The sequence below is a fragment of the Elephas maximus genome, chromosome 25 (assembly GCF_024166365.1).
Source record: "Elephas maximus indicus isolate mEleMax1 chromosome 25, mEleMax1 primary haplotype, whole genome shotgun sequence".
Classification (NCBI taxonomy): domain Eukaryota; kingdom Metazoa; phylum Chordata; class Mammalia; order Proboscidea; family Elephantidae; genus Elephas; species Elephas maximus.
In genome coordinates, this window is record NC_064843.1 from 42,797,166 (window position 1) to 42,816,316 (window position 19,151).

Here is a 19,151-nt window from a genome sequence, read left to right on the forward strand (position 1 = left end):
GCTGGTGGGCATACCTTTTACCTGTGCTGTCTCATTTAATCCTGCTAGCAATCCTGCCAAGTAGCTGTGCCTATCTCCATTTTGGAGATGAGAAAGCTTGAAGACCAAAGGGGGCATTTAAGTATCAGATGGGGCTTAGATGAGTGCACCCAGGAAGCTGGGTTCAGATGCTGTGTCCTTGGGGTGAGTTCAGATGGTGCGGGGCCAAGTCAGGCCAGAGGTGGGAAGACACGAGTCTAGGGTCACCTGGCAAGGGAGAGGCTGAGCTGGGTCCTGAACCCTTGTCTGGGCTCCTGGGCCGGTGTTCTCCCCTTCTCCTGTCTCCTGGGGCTCATTAGCTCCCCTGCCCTGTCCTGCACATTCACACCTCCTTGTACCCCCTCTGTGGCTGGCCTGGCCAGGCTCAGCAACCCTGCCTCCTTCGCTTCCTGGCTGGCCTGGGCGAGGAGGGCTGGGAGGGTCAGGCTGGGTGGAGTTTGGGCCCAGCCCCTCCCTGGGGTTGAAGGGTGGGAGGAGCCTCGCCTGCAGATACAGAGCCCCTTTGTCTGGTCGGCTGTGTGAAGCAGCTGGTCTGGGATTTCTGGGCATTTTTTACATTTGAAGAATAATTGCATTGTCTGGGGGTCTGCAAGAATCCAAATCCCTCTCCAGACCTGCCAGGCAGTCCAAAGAGGTTCCCCTGGACCAGCCCCAGCTTCCCTCCTCCTTGCTCCCCTCCATGGTAGAAGCCTGAGCCAGAGAGGGGCCCTTCCAGGGACACTGAGGGGTGGGGGGCACTAGGAGTATCCATCAAGAGGAGAGGTTTATAAATCCTCAAGGTTGCTTGAGGAGGGTACAGGGGTGAGCTGTCCCCTGGTAGCTGAGGGCACCCAGAGCCTGGGACAGGGCTCCTCCTTGTCCAGGAGGGGAGCAGCCTGGTGGTTGGAAGGATTGGGCCTATTTAGAGTGCTTCACCTGGTGGAGTCCCGGGCCCCAAGGGGTGGGGTGAGGTGAGCCAGGTTGGCTAATAGTCTTGGGGCCTTCTCTTCCCCTCTGGGAAATGGGGTCATTTATCTAGGGGTGACCTTGGGAAAACGATAGGGAGGCAGACACATTTGGGAGTAGCGAGTATTCAGAGAGGAGCCAGAGATGGGGGATTTTTGTCTTCTGTGAGGGCAGTCTTTAGTCTAGAAGAGTATGGGGTTCTGTGGAGCCTGGCTCGTTGCGGCATTGTTTGCATGTTTGGCTGCTAATCAGAAGGTTAGAGGTTCAAGTCCACGCAGAGGCATCTCAGAAGAAAGACCCAGTGGTCTACTTCTGAAAAGCCATCTACTGAAAACCCTCTGGAGCCCAGTTCTACTGTGACACACATGGCATCGCCATGAGTTGGAATTGACTTGAAGGCGAATGGAGCCACTATTGGGAAGGGAAAAAGCCTACTGATTGCTGGGTGAGGTTTACATGGACTCCTCTGCTGGGAGAAGGACTCCCACACTGAGCTGGGCTGTTGACCCTCCTTGTGGTTCACTCACTAGCCTTGGGGAGGCCCACTTTGTGGGGGTCACCAGTCTATCACTAGTCTAGCCTGGGACCTCGGCCCTGTGATAATAGGCAACAGGATTTCCTGGGTGAGATGCCCATGCTTGAGGGCAGGCTGGGGGGAGGGGAGAGAAGAGCAGTGCAAGGACTCACACTGCAAGGGTGTCTTGCTGCAGGAAACAATGGAGCAGGCCTTGCTGGTGGTCTGAGCTGTAGTCAGACAGCACAGGGCCAGGGTATACAGAACCCAGAACTAGGTGCACTCTGACGGGAGGAGAGACATTTCCTACAGGCCCTCAGACCCAAGAGTTGGGTGAAGTTGGGCTCTGTGTATGCTTGGGGAAGAGAGTAGTTATAAGAATTAAAGCCGGAGAAGTCAGCAGGGTCCAGAGGACTATCGTGCTGGGGACTTTCCCATGCCTGGCATATAGGCGCTCAATGTGTTGTTGGCTTTTATTCCCTGGTCCATGAGAGAACTGGTCATGCTTGTCTTTGAGAGGGTGGGAGCAGGGGATTGAGACTGGGGCAAGCCGAGCAGTACTCCAGGGTGAGTTCAGGTGGAGGGACAGGTGGGCTCCTGAGGAAGTAGGGGGTTGGAGGTGACAGTGATTCAGACTGTGGGGTTGACATGGCTTGATTGCATGCATAAAGAGAGGTCTTCCACGGAGGATACCTTTGAGCCTTGAGACTGCTTGGTGCTCAGTGGTTTTACTCACGATGAGGAAAGCACAGGAGCTATGTGGTGTCCCTGGTTCAGTTCTGGGCATGTCCAGGAGGGGGCCGGCAGGGTCAGATCTTGGAACACCAGGACTCAAACATGTCTCCAGTATTTGTTGTTTAGGAAGGTACTTGTTGGACGAGAAATTTCTGAGGACAAAGAAATGAAATTGGTGGTGGTGGGGCCGAGTGCTGAGGAGATGGCAGTCAACACCAAGCTTGGCTGTTAGTGCCCACCCCCAGCCCGCATCCACCCACCTTGGGTAGTGCCCTGTGGGACAAGGCCTGTCTTCCCTCTTCCTCTCTTCTTCCCCTGCTGTGCTTCTCTGCCCAGTTTGGGTTCTTGGGCAGGTTCAGTCAGGGGAACTTTGGCTCTAGGCAGCAGGGGGAGGTGGCGGCCTGCAGGCCAGAGAAGTGGGGGGCAGTGGCCAGTGGGGCATCTTGAATCTGGGGGTGGGGGGCACTCATGCTGCTGGCCTAATTTCTTGAAGCTATCAGGCGTGGCCTGCTTGGGGACATGGAGGGCGTGAACAAGTGGGCACTGGCACAGGCCCTGGGCAAGAGGCCCCAGACCCCCCCACTCCCATTTGCCGTGAAAGCAGGAGCAAGAAGGCAAGTGTGTCCACTGCCCTGCGCCGCCCTCCTGCCCTCCTCCTCCTCCTCCCTTGCCTGGCTGAGCCAGCACTTTTTTTCTCTCCTTTATCTGCTCGAAAAGTACAGGGTGTTCTGTCTCTCCCGTGCATACAGATCAAGGAGCGGATGTTATTTATTTATTTCTCTGCCGAATGCGTGAGAAGGACAGGCAGGCACTGAGGAGAGTCGAGCCATTTTTCTTCCTCGATAGGCATTTTCTCATAAAAAAATTTAAATAATCCAGAAGGTAAAGGAAAAGGTGACACAAACCAACAGAAAACAAGTTGCTGTCCCTGCCTCCACCCCACCCCGACTCCTTTCTGCCCAGGCTGGAGATAACAGCGTCAGCCAGCCCAGGTCAGCATTGAGGTGACTAACCTGCACACAGTAGGTGTTCCTGGAGGTGGTCCTTTCTCCCTTCTTTCAGTTTGGACCCAGCCCCGTGTTGGCTCCATGGGCTGATATGGGGGCCGCGGGGCAGATTCCTCAGCTCCCTGCCTTCTGTGGGCTGTGGGGGTTTCTCTAGCTTCTTGAGGACACCAGAGGTTGACAGGGCCCATCTGGGACGCAGCCAGTGCAGGGACAGACTGGGATTACTGCAGCCCCTCTGAGGGTCAGGGGGCAGGTGTGCGATGCAACCGCCACTTACCTGCTTCTACCCTGGCACCCCATGTGTGCATGTCTGTTTGTGTTCAAGGTCTTTGAGAGGGTCATGTTGGGAGCTGGGGGTCCTTTCTGTGTTTGTCTTAAAGGCAGACTGCCTGCCTGCGTTTCCCACAGTCCATTCCTGAACCCTGTTCCAAAGACAAGTTACTCATAATTTAGCTACAGAACTTTACAAATTATTTTCACTCATGAGATTTCTGAAAACAGTCTTGTGACATCCACATAGGCCCCTATTTGACTGTCACCTTAGTGTAGTGAGGACAAGCTGGAAGAAACAGGGCCCAGGAAGCCAGGAGGTTCACGTCTTGGGCTGGGAACACTCACTGCTGGCGTTCAAGCATTGTTTCCCCTAAACCAGCCTCCCAGGCAGCCCCTGGTTTTCAGAGGTAGGGCCCCAGGGAGCCTGGGTGGTGAGGTTCTGTGGGAAAAATGTGTCTCCCAGTTTAATACCAATTATATCCTGGGCCCTGGGGAGCTTTTAGAGAAGGGGTTCCACCAGTGAGGTTTGAGGACCACTGCAGTGGTCCTGCTCCTTTATCATATAAAAGAGGTTGTATATTTTTTTTATTTATTGTGCTTTAAGTGAAAGTTTACAAATCAAGTCAGTCTCTCATACAAAAACTTATACACACCTTGCTATGTACCCCTAGCTGCTCTCTCTTTAATGAGACAGCACACTCCTCCTCTCCACCCTGTGTTCCTCAAGTCCATTCAGCCAGCTCCTGTCCCCCTCTGCCTTCTCATCTTGCCTCCAGACAGGAGCTACCCACATAGTTTCATGTGTCTAGTTGAGCCAAGAAGCTCATTCCTCACCAGTATCATTTTCTGTCTTACAGTCCAGTCCAATCCCTGCTGAAGAATTGGCTTCAGGAATGTTTCCAATCTTGGGGTATCAGAAGGTTCAGGGACCATGACCTCCGGGGTCCCTCTAGTCTCAGTCAGACCACTAAGTCTGGTTTTTTAATGAGAATTTGAGGTCTGCGTCCCACTGTTCTGCTCCATCAGGGATTCTGTTGTGTTCCCTGTCAGGGCAGTCCTCGGTGGTAGCCCAGGCACCATCAAGTTCTTCTGGTCTCAGGTTGATGTAGTCTCTGATTTATGTGGCCTTTTCTGTCTCTTGGGTTCATATTTACCTTATGTCTTTGGTGTTCTTCATTCTCCTTTGCTCTAGGTGGGTTGAGACCAACTGATGCATCTTAGATGGCTGCTTGCTTGCACTGAAGAGCCCAGACACCACTCACCAAAGTGGGATGCAGAGCGTTTTCTTAATACATTTTGTTATGCCAATTGATCTAGATGTCCCCTGAAACCATGGTCCCCAGACCCCGTCCCTGCTACTCTGGCCTTCGAAGTGTTCAGTTGTATTCAGGAAACTTCTTTGCTTTCGGTTTTAGTCCAGTTGTGCTGACCTCTCCTGTATTATGTGTTGTCTTTCCCTTCACCTAAAATAGTTCCGGTCTACTATCTAATTACTGACTACTCCTCTCCCTCCCTCTCTACCCTTGTAACCATCAAAGAATATTTTTTTCTGTGTTTAAACTTTCTTGAGTTTTTATAATAGTGGTCTCATATAATATTTGTCCTTTTGCAACTAATTTCACTCAGCATAATGTCTTCCAGCTCCCCCATGTTATGAGATGTTTCATGGATTCATCGTTGTTCTTGATCATTACGTAGTATTCCACTATGTGAATATAGCATAATTTATCCATTCATCTGTTGGTGGACACTTTGTTTGCTTCCGTTATTGCTATTGTAAACAGTGCTGCAGTGAACGTTGGTGTGCATATATCTGTTCGTGTGAAGGCTCTTACTTCTCTAGGATATATTCCAAGGAGTGGGATTGCTGGATCCTATGGTAGTTTAAAAGAGGTTGTTTTGGGGTGTCCTCTGGCTGAGGCTCAAATCCATGGAAGCAGCCTGCAGGCATAGGAACCTGGGAAACTGGGGCGTAGGGGCGGGGCAAGCAGCAGTGCCACTTTGCGGGGTGTCAGGGAGTGGTGGCGTCAGCACAGCTGGCGAGGGGCCGCCAGAGCACTCAGTGTGTTTACAAACCTGACGCAGCACCCGCTCGTCCGCGTCTTGTCCTGGTCTCCAGCTGGCAGACATCTGGAGGCATCAGCGTCGGCATCACTGACCCTTCCTCCTTTGTGCGCCTTTGCAGGCAGCCACATCCTCACCTCTAAATTTAGTCCACAGGAAGAAGAACCTGGGGGAGGGATGCAGGAGGCAGCAGGAGGAAAGGGCTTGAGCCAGCTTGGACCACCCCCTCCCCTGGTCTTCCAGGAGGCAGGATGGAGCATCTGTTGGAGGAAAAGGAGAAGGGAAGAGGGACAGAAGGAGGAGGGAGGAGGAAAAGGCCTGAGCCCTCTCCCAGCACAGCCTCATTCTCTGAGAAGGCCAGGACAGCCTCACTTTGAAGGGGGGCAGGGAGTCAGTCTGAGGGGGCAGACCCTGCCTCTTGAAGGGGAGAACTTACCTCTGAAAGGGGGGAGACCCTGCCTTTGAAGGGGCTCCAGCCCTCAGTCACCACCTTCTTGCCTTGTAGGGAACTGGTTCAGCTCTGAGTCAGGTGGCCTGGTCTCCATGGGTTTGGAGGTGTCTAGGGGCTTTTTTTAGGGGCCCTAGGGGCACACATTCCTGTCCACATCAGAGCCACAGGCTAGCCCAGGTGTTGCAGGGGCAATGGGTGGGGAGGTACAGCGGTTTTTCAGCCAAGTAATTTTCAATTAAGACCCCTTTGGTAAACATATGATGAAAACATGTTAGAGTGCGCTCTTCAAGCTAGGATGGAAGCCTCCATGGACAGATCCTGAGATGTGTGGAGACGAAAGTAGGAAGTCAGAATGTGGCAGCCCTTTTTTTAAAAAAAGAAAGGCAGGAATGAATATCTTAGTTTTCACTGAAGCATAACATACATACAGTGAATTGCACAAACCTTAAATATAAAAGCAAATCTTTATCTGTATGTTGTTTTAGGTGCTGTTGAGTCGATTCTGACTCCTTGCGGCCCTGTGTACAACAGGACAATACACTGCCCAGTCCTGCACTCTCCTCACAATGATTGCTGTGTTTGAGCTCATTGTTGCAGCTACTGTGTCAGTCCCTCTTGTTGAAGGTTTTCCCCTTTTTCGCTGACCCTCTACCTTACCAAGCATGATGTCTTTCTCCAGGGACTGGTCCCTCCTGATAACATGTCCAAAGTTTGTGAGATGAAGTCTCACCATCCTCACTTCCAAGGAGCACTCAGGCAGTGCTTCTTCCAAGACAGATTCATTTATTCTTCTGGCAGCCCACGGTATATTCAATATTCTTCAACACCGTATTTCAAATGGATCAATTCTTCTTAGGTGTTCCTTATTCATTGTCCAGCTTTCGCATGCATATGAGGTGACTGAAAAGACCATGACTTGGGTCAGGCGCAACTTCAGTTTTCAAAGTGACATCTCTGCTTTTTAACACTTCAAAGAAGTCTTCTGTAGCAGATTTGCCCAGTACAATATGTCGTTTGATTTCTTGACTGCTGCTTCTGTGGGCTTTGATTGTGGATCCGAGTAAAATGAAATCCTTGACAACTTCAGTATTTTCTCCATTTATCGTGCTGTTGCTTATTGGTCCAGTTGTAAGAATTTTTGTTTCTTTATGTTGAGGTGCAATCCATGCTGAAGGCTGTGGTCTTTGATCGCCATCAATAAGTGCTTCAAGTCCTCTTCACTTTCAGCAAGTGAGGTCATGCCATCTACATATCACAGGTTGTTAATGAGTCTTCCTTTAATCCTGATGCCCCATTCTTCATATAGCCCAGCTTCTTGGATTATTTGCTTAGCGTACAGATTGAGTAAGTATGGTGAAAGGATACAACCCTTATACACACCTTTCTTGACTTTAAACCATGCAGTATCCTCTTGTTCTGTTTGAACAACTGTCTCCTAGTCTACGTTCAGGTTCCTCATGAGCACAATGAAATGTTCTGAAATTCCCATTCTTCACAATGTTATCCATAATTTGTTATGCTCCACACTGTCAAATGCCTTTGCGTAGTCAATAAAACACAGGTAAACATCTTTCTGGTATTCTCTGCTTTCAACCAGGATCCATCTGACATCAGCAATGATATCCCTTGTTCCACATTCTCTTCTGAATCTGTCTTGAATTTCTGGCAGTTTCCTGTTAATGTACTGCTGATACCATTTTTGAATGATCTTCAGCACAATTTTACCCGTGTAACCATCCCTCAGATCAAGACCTAGAACATCCCCCGCACCCCAGAAAGTTCCCTCCTGACCATTTTCAGTCTCCTTTTCCCCCTCCAGAGATAACCTCTCTTCTGACTTCTATCATCACAGAATTGTTTTGCCTGTTCTTGAATTTCATATAAATGGAGTCATACAGAATGGGCTCTTGTCTCTGGCTTCTTTTGCTCAATGTAATATCTTTAAGATACATCTACATTGTTGAGAGTATTAATAGTTCAGTTCTTTTTTTTTTTTTTTGCTGAAGAGTATTGTATAAATATGCTACATATAGCCCTCCTTATTTATCGATTCTTGTGTTGCTGGACATTTGGGTTTCTGGGTTTGGGGCTATTATGAGTAAAGCTGCTATGAATATTCTTTAAGATGTCTATGTGGTGGAATATACCCTACCTCCTTCCCTTGAGTATATTCATAGGAGTGGGTTTGCCATGTCATGGGCAGGGCTATGGGTGACAGCTTTTTACATGCCGCCTGTCCACTGCCCTGCAGCCACCCTCCACCCATATTGGCTCCCCTCTTGTTAGATACTAGACGCTAGGAGATTTTGCAACTTCTGCCACTGAAACCTCAGCAAAGGCCACTGGAATCCAAGCTGCGCGAGTCTGGAAAGGAACAGGGACAGGATCAGAGCTGAGTGACCCCTGTCCCCCCAGATGATCCCCAGACACCTCCAAACCCTCATGGTCACTCTGGGAAGAAAAGGATAGGCTTTGGCCTCCCGGCCATCAGCTCCCTAGCCTGGCGTCTCTAAGCAAGCTGGCTTAATGTAACTGTTAATTTGATGTCTGGCCTCTGGTGCCATGGGTCCTCACAGTCCACTGTTTCCTTGGCTCTTTGCTGCTTTGTGGTGACTGAGGGGCTAGGTGGTCAGAGAAAGCAACCAGAGACCTACCCGGAATAGCAGAGGCCTGTCTGGCACCAGCCTCGTGGCACTTTTTGAGGGGAGGGCGGAACTGTGTCCTGCCCACCAAATTGCCACCTCATTGAGGTTGTGAAAGTCCAACAGAAAGCCAGAGGAGAAGAGAAGGGTCAAGAGAGAGAGAGCACCAGGGAAGAACCAGGCAGGGGAGGGAGTGGCAGAGGGTCCAGTGCTATGTGTGTGAGAATTCTGGGGTTGATGTGGGTGCCTTGGGGTTGGTGTGGGCACCCTGGGATCGATGTGAGCATCCTGGGATCGGCGTGGGTACCTTGGGGTCGGTGTGGGCACCCTGGGGTTGACGTGGGCATCCCAGGGTTGGTGTGTACTCCCTGAGGTTGACATGGGCATCCTGTGGTCAGCATGGGCACCCCAGGGTCATTGTGGGCATCTTGGGGTTGATGCAGGCATCCCAGGGTCAGCGTGGGCACCCTGGGGTCGGTATGGACATCCTGCGGTCATCATGGGTATCCCAGGGTTGTTTGTGAGCATCTTGGGGTTGGTGTGAGCCAGACCACAGCTGCTGTGCCATCCGAGCTGGTCCAGGGTCAGCAGCACCAGGGTCATTTTCTCCTGACTTTGGTCTTTTCAGCTGTCCCCTCACTGGTCAGCTCTTTCCTTCATCATGGGGCCTATAGTCAGGGAAGAGACAGTGCCTAGCAGGTCTCAGGTGGGATTGATTGATTTCAGGGGCTCAGGATAGGCTGCCAGCTCTCTTGCTTGCTGGTGGGTGCCCAAAATACATCCCTCCTACCTTTCTTTTTTCCTTCTCCCTCTTCCTTTTATTTTCATCTCTCCTTCCTCCCTACATCCTTTGGAGATGGCTCTTGTCCAGGTTCTTAAGGGGAGTGGGAGCGAGGTCCCTTATTGAGGGCTGAGTGTGAAGGGAGCCCGTGGGCATCCTTAGGGGCAGGTGGGAGGTGAAAGTGGGGTAGGTGAGCTGGCCCTCAGCATGCAGTGCCCTCCCCCTCCAGGTTCCTAGGAGGCGAGTACGGACGGTATGCAAAGTTGTGAATCCAGTGGCGACAGTGCGGATGACCCTCTCAGTCGTGGCCTGCGGAGCAGGGGACAGCCTCGTGTGGTGGTGATCGGTGCCGGCTTGGCTGGCCTGGCTGCAACCAAAGCGCTTCTGGAGCAGGGCTTCACGGATGTCACAGTGCTTGAGGCGTCCAGCCGTGTTGGAGGCCGTGTGCAGAGCGTGAAACTCGGTAAGTGCCACCTACCCCACCCCAGTCACATCCTGTCTCCAGCCCCCTGGCCCTTGGTGAACTTGAAATCTCATTCTTCTAGTCCCTTCCCTGGGGTAAATGCTTCATCATGTACTCTGCTTGGGCATTTTGAAGACACTTCTTTTGCCCCTCAGAGCATCCGTGTGAGGTGAGCAGAGTGGGGTCTTGGCCTCTCTTTTTGGAGAATGCTGGCTTGGTGCATGCCCTGGGGTTCCCAGTGTTTAGGAGGGAGGGGGCATTCAGAACCAAGCTCTCTTGGCACCAGGTGGGCCTGTTTCTATTTCACGAGAACGGGAAACCTGCAAATTCCTATTAGTCATTAACTTTTGAGTGAGAATTAGTATATCACAACTGAGTGCTAGCCATTGGGCATAGGAGCTCAGCTCAGTGGAGGTGGAAGGGGACTTGGGCCTCCTTGTATGTGATGTGTAGGCCTTGGGAATGCCTGGGGAGATGATGCACAATAATGAAGACTGTTCAGAAAGCGCCCAGGTAGGGACTGAGGGTGGGCAGATTTTGCCTGGGGCCCTAGGGGATGAGGTAGTTACCTGAAATGCCAGTGGAGGTCAGGGCTTCCCAGGTAGGGGACATCTGACTGTTGAGAGGCCAAGCAGTTAGGGGACCATGTCATGATACAGTGGACAGTGTACTGACCTGCTGTGTGTGGGCTGCATTGATCCTCCAGAGGACGTTATGACAGTGTCTGTTCCCACAGCAGGCAGTAGGGCTGACCAGATAACTGTGTGCCCACTTAATGGGTGAGGAAGCTGTCTCAGGAAGGTAGGTGTCAGGCTTAGGACAAGCAGAGCTTGCAGACATGTGGGGACCCGTTCTCTTCTTGCAGAAACTCTGATCATACTCAGGTGTGTGGGATGTTGCATTCATCTTCCCCTAGCACAGACAGGAGCGTGGCTGGCATTGAGGGTGAAAGCACCATCCAAGGCATGCGGAAACTTTTGGTGGCCTGTGGGGAAGCCCCAGAACTCTCTGCTCGACCCCTGAGGGGCTGGCTGGGAGCCTCAGGGAAGGAGGCCTCCGTGCGCAGTTATGATGACACTGTCAGGGCCTGACATAGAACCAGAGGACAGCTAGCCTAGCTCAGTGGTGACTGGCAGCTGAGACGTCCCGTGCAGTAGGATGATGATACAGGCAGTGAGGCAGAGGAGGTGGGGCTGCAGGAGGTGGAGGGCTCTGCAGGGCGGCTTCCTGGGAGGGGGCCTTGGGTGGGCCTCTGGTGAGGGTGGGAGTTGGCGGGTAGTGAGAAGGAGAAGAGGTCATATGCCTGAGAGGAGGTATGTGGGGAAGACGAGGCAGCACACTGCCAGGAGAGGTGAGAACACATCAGGGCAGGGGTGTGGGCACCTGTATTGGGGGTGTGGACGCACAGAGCTGAAACCCAGGCTGCAAGTGGGACCTGGTGTGGTGTGAAATGGCAACTCTGAAGCTGCCAGAGGTGAGACCGGGGGTGGGGGTGGGGGGCGGGGAAGGAGTAGGGGGGCAAGGGTGAGAGGCTTCAAGCGGCTGGTGTGGAGATGGTGTCCAGGTCCCTCAGGATGCAGGAGTGTGGCAAGGATGACAGAGCTGGAGAGGCTTGTGGGAGAGGCAGGAGACATCCTCAGACGGGGGCTGGCTCTGGGCCTCCTACCTCCTTGCAGAGCCTGGCGGCTAGGGGTGGGGGTACTGACTGTCTTCTGACCTCAAGTGCTCACCTCAGCCCTGTTTTTGCTGAGGGACTGGAGCCAGGAACGGTGCTCCATACCTGGACATCAGCCGCAGCTCTGTCCAGTGGTGGTGTGACTTAGAACTCCCTGTCATGCCCTGGGGAGGGGCCGGTCTCTCCCTGGGGGGCTGGTCCCCTTCTCCTGTTGGGAGCTCAAACCAGGTGTATGGGTCAGGGTTCTCCAGAGAAACGGAACGACTAGGGTACATATGTGTGTGTACCTTATATATATATATATATATATATATATATATATATATATATATATATATATATATATATATATATATAAAAGAGAGAGGGAGAAGGGGATAGATATTGCTTAATTAATTTTAAGGAATTGTCTCCCATGATTGTATATTGTGGGGCTGTAAGCGTGGGCAGGGTGGAAACTCAGGATTTCTATGTTACATTTTGAGGCAGAATTCCTTCTTCCTCGGGAAACCTGTTTTTGCTCTTACAGTGTTGAGTTGATAGGATGAGGCCCACCTACGTTATGGAGGATAATCTCCTTTACTTAAAGTCAGCTGTAAATGTTAACCACATTTACAAAATACCTTCACAGCAACACCTAGACTAGTGTTTGATGAAACAATTGGGCACCTAGCCCAGGTGACACCTAATATTAGCCATCACACCAGGGGAACCTCAGGCCTCAGGCTTTAAAGGAAGGTTGGCAATTAAAAAAAAAAAAAAAAATTAAACACCCTCAATACCCACCAGGAACCCACTGGAGGCAGGACACTGGGTTTTCAGCTTTTGGTGCCCTTGAGCCTACCCCCTTTTGCTGGACAAGGGGACTTACACATTCCCATCTCTTCGTTTAGAGGCACCTGGAAATTCTATTTCGCTGGCTGTGGCTGGGGGTTGATTGTGTTTTCTTTTGCTCTGTGTGTGGCACATACATGCAATCAGGGCTGTTTTTAGCAACTGGCAGTTTGATTAGAAGCAGCCCAGGAAAGGGGAGCCACAAAAAGAGAAATGCCTACTTCCTGGGGTAGGTGGTATTGCTGTGTGTATTGTGTATCAGATAGCTATTGCTACATGACAAACCATCTCTGAAACATAGTAGATTAAAACAACACTAATTTATTTGCTTGCAATTCTGTGCATCAGAAATTGGGGCAAGGCTTAGCTAGGCAGGTCTTTTGCCACTTTTACTTAGGCTCACCCATGCAGCTGGTATCATCTGGTGACTTGACTGGGGCTGGTTTGTCTAGGATGGCCTTACCCACATGTCTAGTGCTTGGCACTGGCTGTTGGATGGGCACATCTCTCCAGCAGGGTAAACCTGAATTTCTTTTCCATGGTGGCCACATTCTAAGAGTGTGAGAGTGGAAACCATAGGCCACTTGAGGCCTAGACTCTAAAGTCATACGATGTCACTTTTGCTGATTTCTGTTAATCAAAGCAAGTCACAAGGCCAGCCCGAGTTCATGGCATGGGGTAATAGACTCCACCTCTTGCAAAGTCATGTTGCAAAGGGCTATGTCTATAGCCATACGAGGGATTATTGTGACTATCTTGGCAAAAATGTAACACACATGATATCTTGAATCAGGCCTCCAAAAAACCCCCAAAATACCAAAAAAAAACAAAGAAAAAAGATTCCTATCTATTCTCCTTTCATTGTTTCAGCTTCCCTGTGAGCTAGGCACAGTCCCTGTATCAGACTGTGGCCCAGGCACAAAGGCAGCTTGCCCTCAGAGTATCTGGTACCTTGGCTGAGGTTGGGGTACTAGAACCAGCCCCCAGGCCCGTCCCAACTCAGTCCCGTGAATTACCCCCTGCCCTAGTCAGACTCTCAGGGTACCACCACCTGTGCCAAAGGGTTAGGCAGTTTAATTTGCCTCTGAGTTTTAGACAGCCTTAGGGAAGAATCTTCTAAACTGAATGTTTCTCCTCTTTCCTCTGCCCTGGACTGAGCTGGAAGGGGGCTACTTTTGGTCTGGGAAAGCGTTAGAACCTGGGGCCATTTGGGGATGCTGAGGAATTGAAGTAAGGCCAGATGAGGACCTTGGGTCCAGAAGGCAGGGCCTCCTGGGTATTCCAGGTAGCTTCAGTTCCCTCACTGGGACCACTGCACCCTCAGGTCCCCCCAGTGCTTCCCCTGAGGGGAGAGGCACCAATAACGAAGGAGGGCCTAGTGTCTGGGTGTTATTTAGAAAAAAGAGGGAGTGGAAAAGAAATGCTTTCATATTCCTATGAGGTGACTCTGGGGCAAATCACAGATAATTCAGAGTGGCAGTTATCTCAGGTCTAAGTAGAATCCATTGTGTTTCACATGTGGCTTCCACCGGGGACTTTTCACTGAAGACTTTGGTTGGCTTCCAGAGGGGGACCATAACCCCCTTTCTGCCCTGTAGGGGACGGAAAGATCCTCCTGGAGGAAGGAGGGTAAGGCAGTATTCAGGCCTGCTCTGAAGTCCCTGTCCCTCTAAGGGCCTGTTGTTGTCACTGTCAGGACACGCCACCTTTGAGCTGGGAGCCACCTGGATCCATGGCTCCCATGGGAATCCCATCTATCATCTAGCAGAAGCCAATGGTCTCCTGGAAGAGACTACTGATGGGGAGCGAAGCGTGGGCCGCATCAGCCTCTATTCCAAGAATGGCGTGGCCTGCTACCTCACCAACCGCGGCCGCAGGATCCCCAAGGACGTGGTTGAGGAATTCAGCGATTTATACAACGAGGTGAAGTGTGAGCTGGGCAGCTGGGCACGAGGGTGTTGGGTACCAGGGGTGCCCCGGCAGTACTGGGGGAGTTGGGTGATCCTACTGGAGTCTTCTGTGATCCTGGTTATGTCTTGCTGTCTAGGCCCTGCATTTTGAAAAGCAGGTCAATTTGAGGAAAAAATGAAGATGATGGATAGTGAAGTACTAGGCAAGAGATTATTGATACATGTGATTAAATATTTCTCCAAAAAGGCCTTAAACTTCTTTTGTGTGTATATGTGTGTGTGTTTGGATACCTTTATAAATAACAATTTTTCAAACTTTATTTTCTAATTATTTATTCCTGGTATATAGAAATATAAGTGGCATTTTAGCTACCTTGCTAAATTATTTTAATTTTAGTAATGTATGAATGAATTTATATTCTAATAATATTTTAGAAATTTATGTATATAATCCTATACAAAAAATGAGAATTTTGTCTTTTTCCTTTCTAACCCTCAGACCAGCATTGTCCAGCAGAACTTTCTGCAGTGATGGAGATGTTCTAGACCTGTACTATCCAATATGGTAGTATCAGCCACATGTATCTTTTAAGCCCTTGGGATGTAGCTAGTGAGACTGAGGAGCTGAATATTTAATTTTAATTAATTTAAATTTAAATTGCTATAGGTTTCTGGTGGCTACTGTGTTAGACAGTGCAGCCTTAGACCATTTATTTTTCTTGCCTTATTGCATTGGCTAGTATCTACAGTACAGTGTTGGATAGAACTGGTAAGGGCACACATCCTCGTCTTATTCAGGTTTTTAAAATTCTTAAAAATACTTTAATGTCTTTCAGTGGTGCTGTGAACTTCACTGAACAAGCAAGGTAACATGCGTAGGCCCTGCCTTCTGATAGCTTTTCATTTATAGTGTAATGACCCTTTACTCTAGGTCAGTAAATTGGCCAACAGACACTTATTGTGCATTTTCTACATGTCTTGGGGCTGAGAAAGGAGAAATGACACTTGCTTTGGGGTAGCCCCTACGCTACAGAGGACAAGCTCTGAACTCAGGGCATCTGTCACATATACCGACACTTCCATAGTGTCTCTTGTGTGTGCATCCATAAGATACATTGTACACACAGTCCTAAGGTGCTATGTGTTCTCACTCACACAGGGTCATGCATATGCAAGGAGACTGAATTATTTTATTTATTTATTTAAATAATTTTTATTGAGCTTTAAGTGAACGTTTACAAATCAAGTCAGTCTGTCACGTATAAGCTTATATACACCTTACTCCATTATTTTTTTTTAAATAATTTTTATTGTGCTTTAAGTGAAAGTTTACAAATAAAATCAGAGACTGAATTATTAATGAGCAGACATGAACTAGTATTTGTCAAAGTTGGCCTTCTTGTGGGATGCCACACCCTGACTCCCAGGTTATTTCAAGCATGTTTGCCTCTTGAGAACAACTGTTAATGTCCGTGACTTATTCTAGTAAATGTCCTTAAAAATAAATCATCATCAACTCTTGCTGGTGGTTTTGATTTTGGAAAGTCAAGAATGTGAGTCATGGCCAAGTGAGGTGAATAGGGTTGGTCATCAAACTGGGTGGTGATGCATTGGGTCAGAAGGAGGAGGCGTAACCATGAGGTCAAGTGACAGATTTCTTTGTTTGGCTCTTAAACAGTGCAGGAGGCCATACTAAAGTTCCTTGCCTGAGGGGGGCTTCATACCAAATATGGAGGCTCCAAAGCTGATGACTTTGAAGGACAGCACTCATTTGATTGTGTTATATTTGTTAACAAAGAAATGAGTTTGTTCAGTAGTGTCTTACGAGTTCGGTCTCTAGAGCAAGTCTGTCGTTAGTTGCTACTGAGTCAGCTCCAACTCCTGGTGACCTTATGTGTCTAACAGAATAAATGGTTGCCCAGTCTTGTGTCATCGTGATGATCGCTGGTATGTTTGAGTTAACTGTTGTGGTGATTGTGTCAGTCCCTCTCATTAAGGGTTTTTCTCATTTTTGCTGACCTTTTGCTTTACCAAACATGATGTCCTTTTCTAGCAATTGGTCTTTCCTGGTGATATGTCCAAAGTAAGCAAGCCAGAGTCTCGCTATCCTCACTTCTAAGGAGTATTTTTTTCTAAGGCTGCCTTGATTCAAATCCCAGTTCTGCCATTTATTAGCTGTGTAAGTGAGCAAGTTATTGTGCCCCTCTGAGCCTCACCTTTCTCATCCTTAAAACGGACGCAGTTATACCTACTTCCTAGGGTTGCGACGATGTAAATGAGATCCTGATGGAAGGTGCTGGATGAGAGTTGGGGTGATTACTGTGAGCTGTTACAGACCTATCCCATTTCCCTTTGGTCACATTGGGAAGATGTCAGTTAACACAGGACAGAAGACTGTACGTATATGACAAACTCATGTTCAGTTAAGGCTTAATAGTGGTTGACACAAAGACAGAATCACATTGATGGACTGAATTTGTTACTCCTCAGCTGGGCATTTTGGCCTGCAGTCAACATAAGCCAAGGACTGGCTACCATGTTGCTTATCACCCAAGTGAAAAAAACCAGGGAGGAGGAGGCAAGTTGAAGGTCCAGTTCTTTGGCAGTGGTTCTGGATGAGGAATTTGCTGAGAACTCCAGTTAAGGCCAAACGCCTAGCATCTTGTGACTGTAGGGAGGGAAAATGAACAATTTAACTCATTTTCTCCTTTCTACATCAGAGACATGTTTAATTCATGTTTCTGCCTCACGTGGAGGCATTTCCCTTGAGTGGAATTGAGTGGGGTAGGGGTGGATATGAAAATTAGTGGGCTGTACCGCCTTCCTCCACTCTATGGCCCATGGCCTGTGCCAGGGCCGAGTTACAGAACAGACATTGTTCTGTGTATGTGTGCTGACCGAATTCAAACTTCCTTTAGGAAGGGAAAAACCAAACAAACCTGTTGCCATAGAGTCGATTGCGACTCATAGTGATCCTATAGGACAGAGTAAAACTGCCCCATAGAGTTTCCAAGGAGCACCTGGTGGATTAATACTGCCGACCTTTTGGTTAGCAGCCATAGCTCTTAACCACTACGCCACTAGGGTTTCCTTAGGAAGGGCAACACACCATTATTTTGCAGTAGCCACGTACGTTTGGCCAAGGAGCGACGTTTGCCCTGTCCCAGGGGGAATAGCAGTGGGAGTGGGATCAGGCTGCCTTCTTGCTGACAACCTTTCAAAAATGACACCCAGGGCCTTGGATAAATCCCAGAGTCCTTGACACAACTCTCTGGTCCTCTGTGCCCCGGCCCCTGCCTGCCCTCCCAAAGTCCTCTCTTGCAGTTTTCTCTCTCCTTGCTGCCTGCTGCAGCAAGACTAAACCACTTCCAGGTCCCTGGATGTGTCTTACATTCGCCCTCTGTCTCTCTCTCTTCTAGGTCTTTGAGTATGCCGTTCCCTCTGCCTGAAACCCTCTTCCTGTCACTCCCACTGCCACCCTCCCCATCTCCTGACTGTCCAGGGTTGTCTGGGTTGGACCACAGCCCTGGTTCTTTCCTTTGACAGCACACTGTGTACAAACAGCCCAGTTATGGAATGTCTCCCCAACTCGAGTGAGGACAGGGGCTGGGGCCTGTCGGTCTTGCTCACCATCAGAGCTGTGCCTGGCACAGAGCAGGTGTCTAGTAGGTGATTGTTGGATCAAAGATGGGCCCCAGACCTTGCCTTTGGGGATCCCACACCTGCCCCAGTTCTAGATTACTCTCGCCAGGGATTATGCATTGGGCTGGGAGAGGACATGATAAGACCCTGTTACAGGGACCGCTAGTCGTTTTTTGTTGATGAAGTGGGAGTTGGAGTTGCTGCTGAAATACGCCTGTGAATTGATTTTCCGTCTCTCAGCACCCCAGGGCCTCCTGAGCTCATTCCTTCCGTGTTTCTCGGTGTCTGCCCTTACATCCTCCTGAGGCCCACAGTAATGCAGTGCTTTCCATAGACCAGCAGGTCGGAGGCATCTCTGGGAGATCAGATATTGGGACCCCTTCTGCTTGCACTGGTCTGGCCACAACTCTGGGGAGAGAGCAAGTGGACGTGCCAGACAGGAGGGGCAGGGGACGGGTTTGCACGTTTGAGTCTTGGAAAAGGGAAGCTTGTGTGGACCTGTGTGTCCTCCAGCGGGATGTGCACTTGGCCATGGGAGCCGCGGGGCAGGGAGGGATTTCCTTTCCCACGCACTGGATGGGCATCCAGCCTTTCACTCTGTTCTGAGCCACAGGGCCCAGCCCACCTCCCTCAAAGGCCCAGGTGGCCTTTGAGGGTGGTGTCTGGAAGCGTGGAGCAGCCGACTTTCAGAGACTTCCAGTCCAGCAAGAGTTTCGGGGCACAGCCCACCTGGGAGGGAGTGACATTTTTTTTTAATTGTGGTAAATATATACGTAACAAAACATTTGGCATTCCAATATTTTTCCATGTGTACAACTCAGTGACACTGTTTTTATTAAGCTGTTCAACCAAGGTGGTTACTGTTGGGGCCCTTCAGTGGGACATGGAGCCTGGATGGGGGCAGAGCAGGTGGGTTTTCAGCGTCCTGGGTCTCTCTGGCAGGTCTATAACTTGACCCAGGAGTTCTTCCGGCATGGTAAACCAGTCAATGCTGAGAGTCAGAACAGTGTGGGGGTGTTCACCCGGGAGGAGGTGTGCAACCGTATCAGGGATGACCCTGATGACCCGGAGGCCACCAAGCGCCTGAAGCTCGCCATGATCCAGCAGTACCTGAAGGTATCTTTGCTGTCTAGGCGCTTGGTGGAGCGCAGCTGCCAGAATAAGGAAAATTGATTG

General features: G+C 49.9%; 1 protein-coding gene across 7 annotated transcripts in view; it reads left to right on the top strand.

The window, feature by feature from the left end:
• The window catches only part of SMOX (spermine oxidase), a 50,961-nt gene that overhangs the window by 20,894 nt on the left and 10,916 nt on the right, over window positions 1–19,151 (top strand). For all 7 annotated transcript variants that reach the window (XR_007515461.1, XM_049869910.1, XM_049869905.1 and 4 more), the window contains 3 exons: window positions 9,681–9,914; window positions 14,120–14,346; window positions 18,918–19,091. Coding sequence is in view for 6 of the 7 variants with exons in the window: in XM_049869910.1 (XP_049725867.1) it covers window positions 9,707–9,914; window positions 14,120–14,346; window positions 18,918–19,091 (609 nt within the window). In the remaining variant the exon portion in view is untranslated. The remainder of the gene's footprint in view (window positions 1–9,680; window positions 9,915–14,119; window positions 14,347–18,917; window positions 19,092–19,151) is intronic.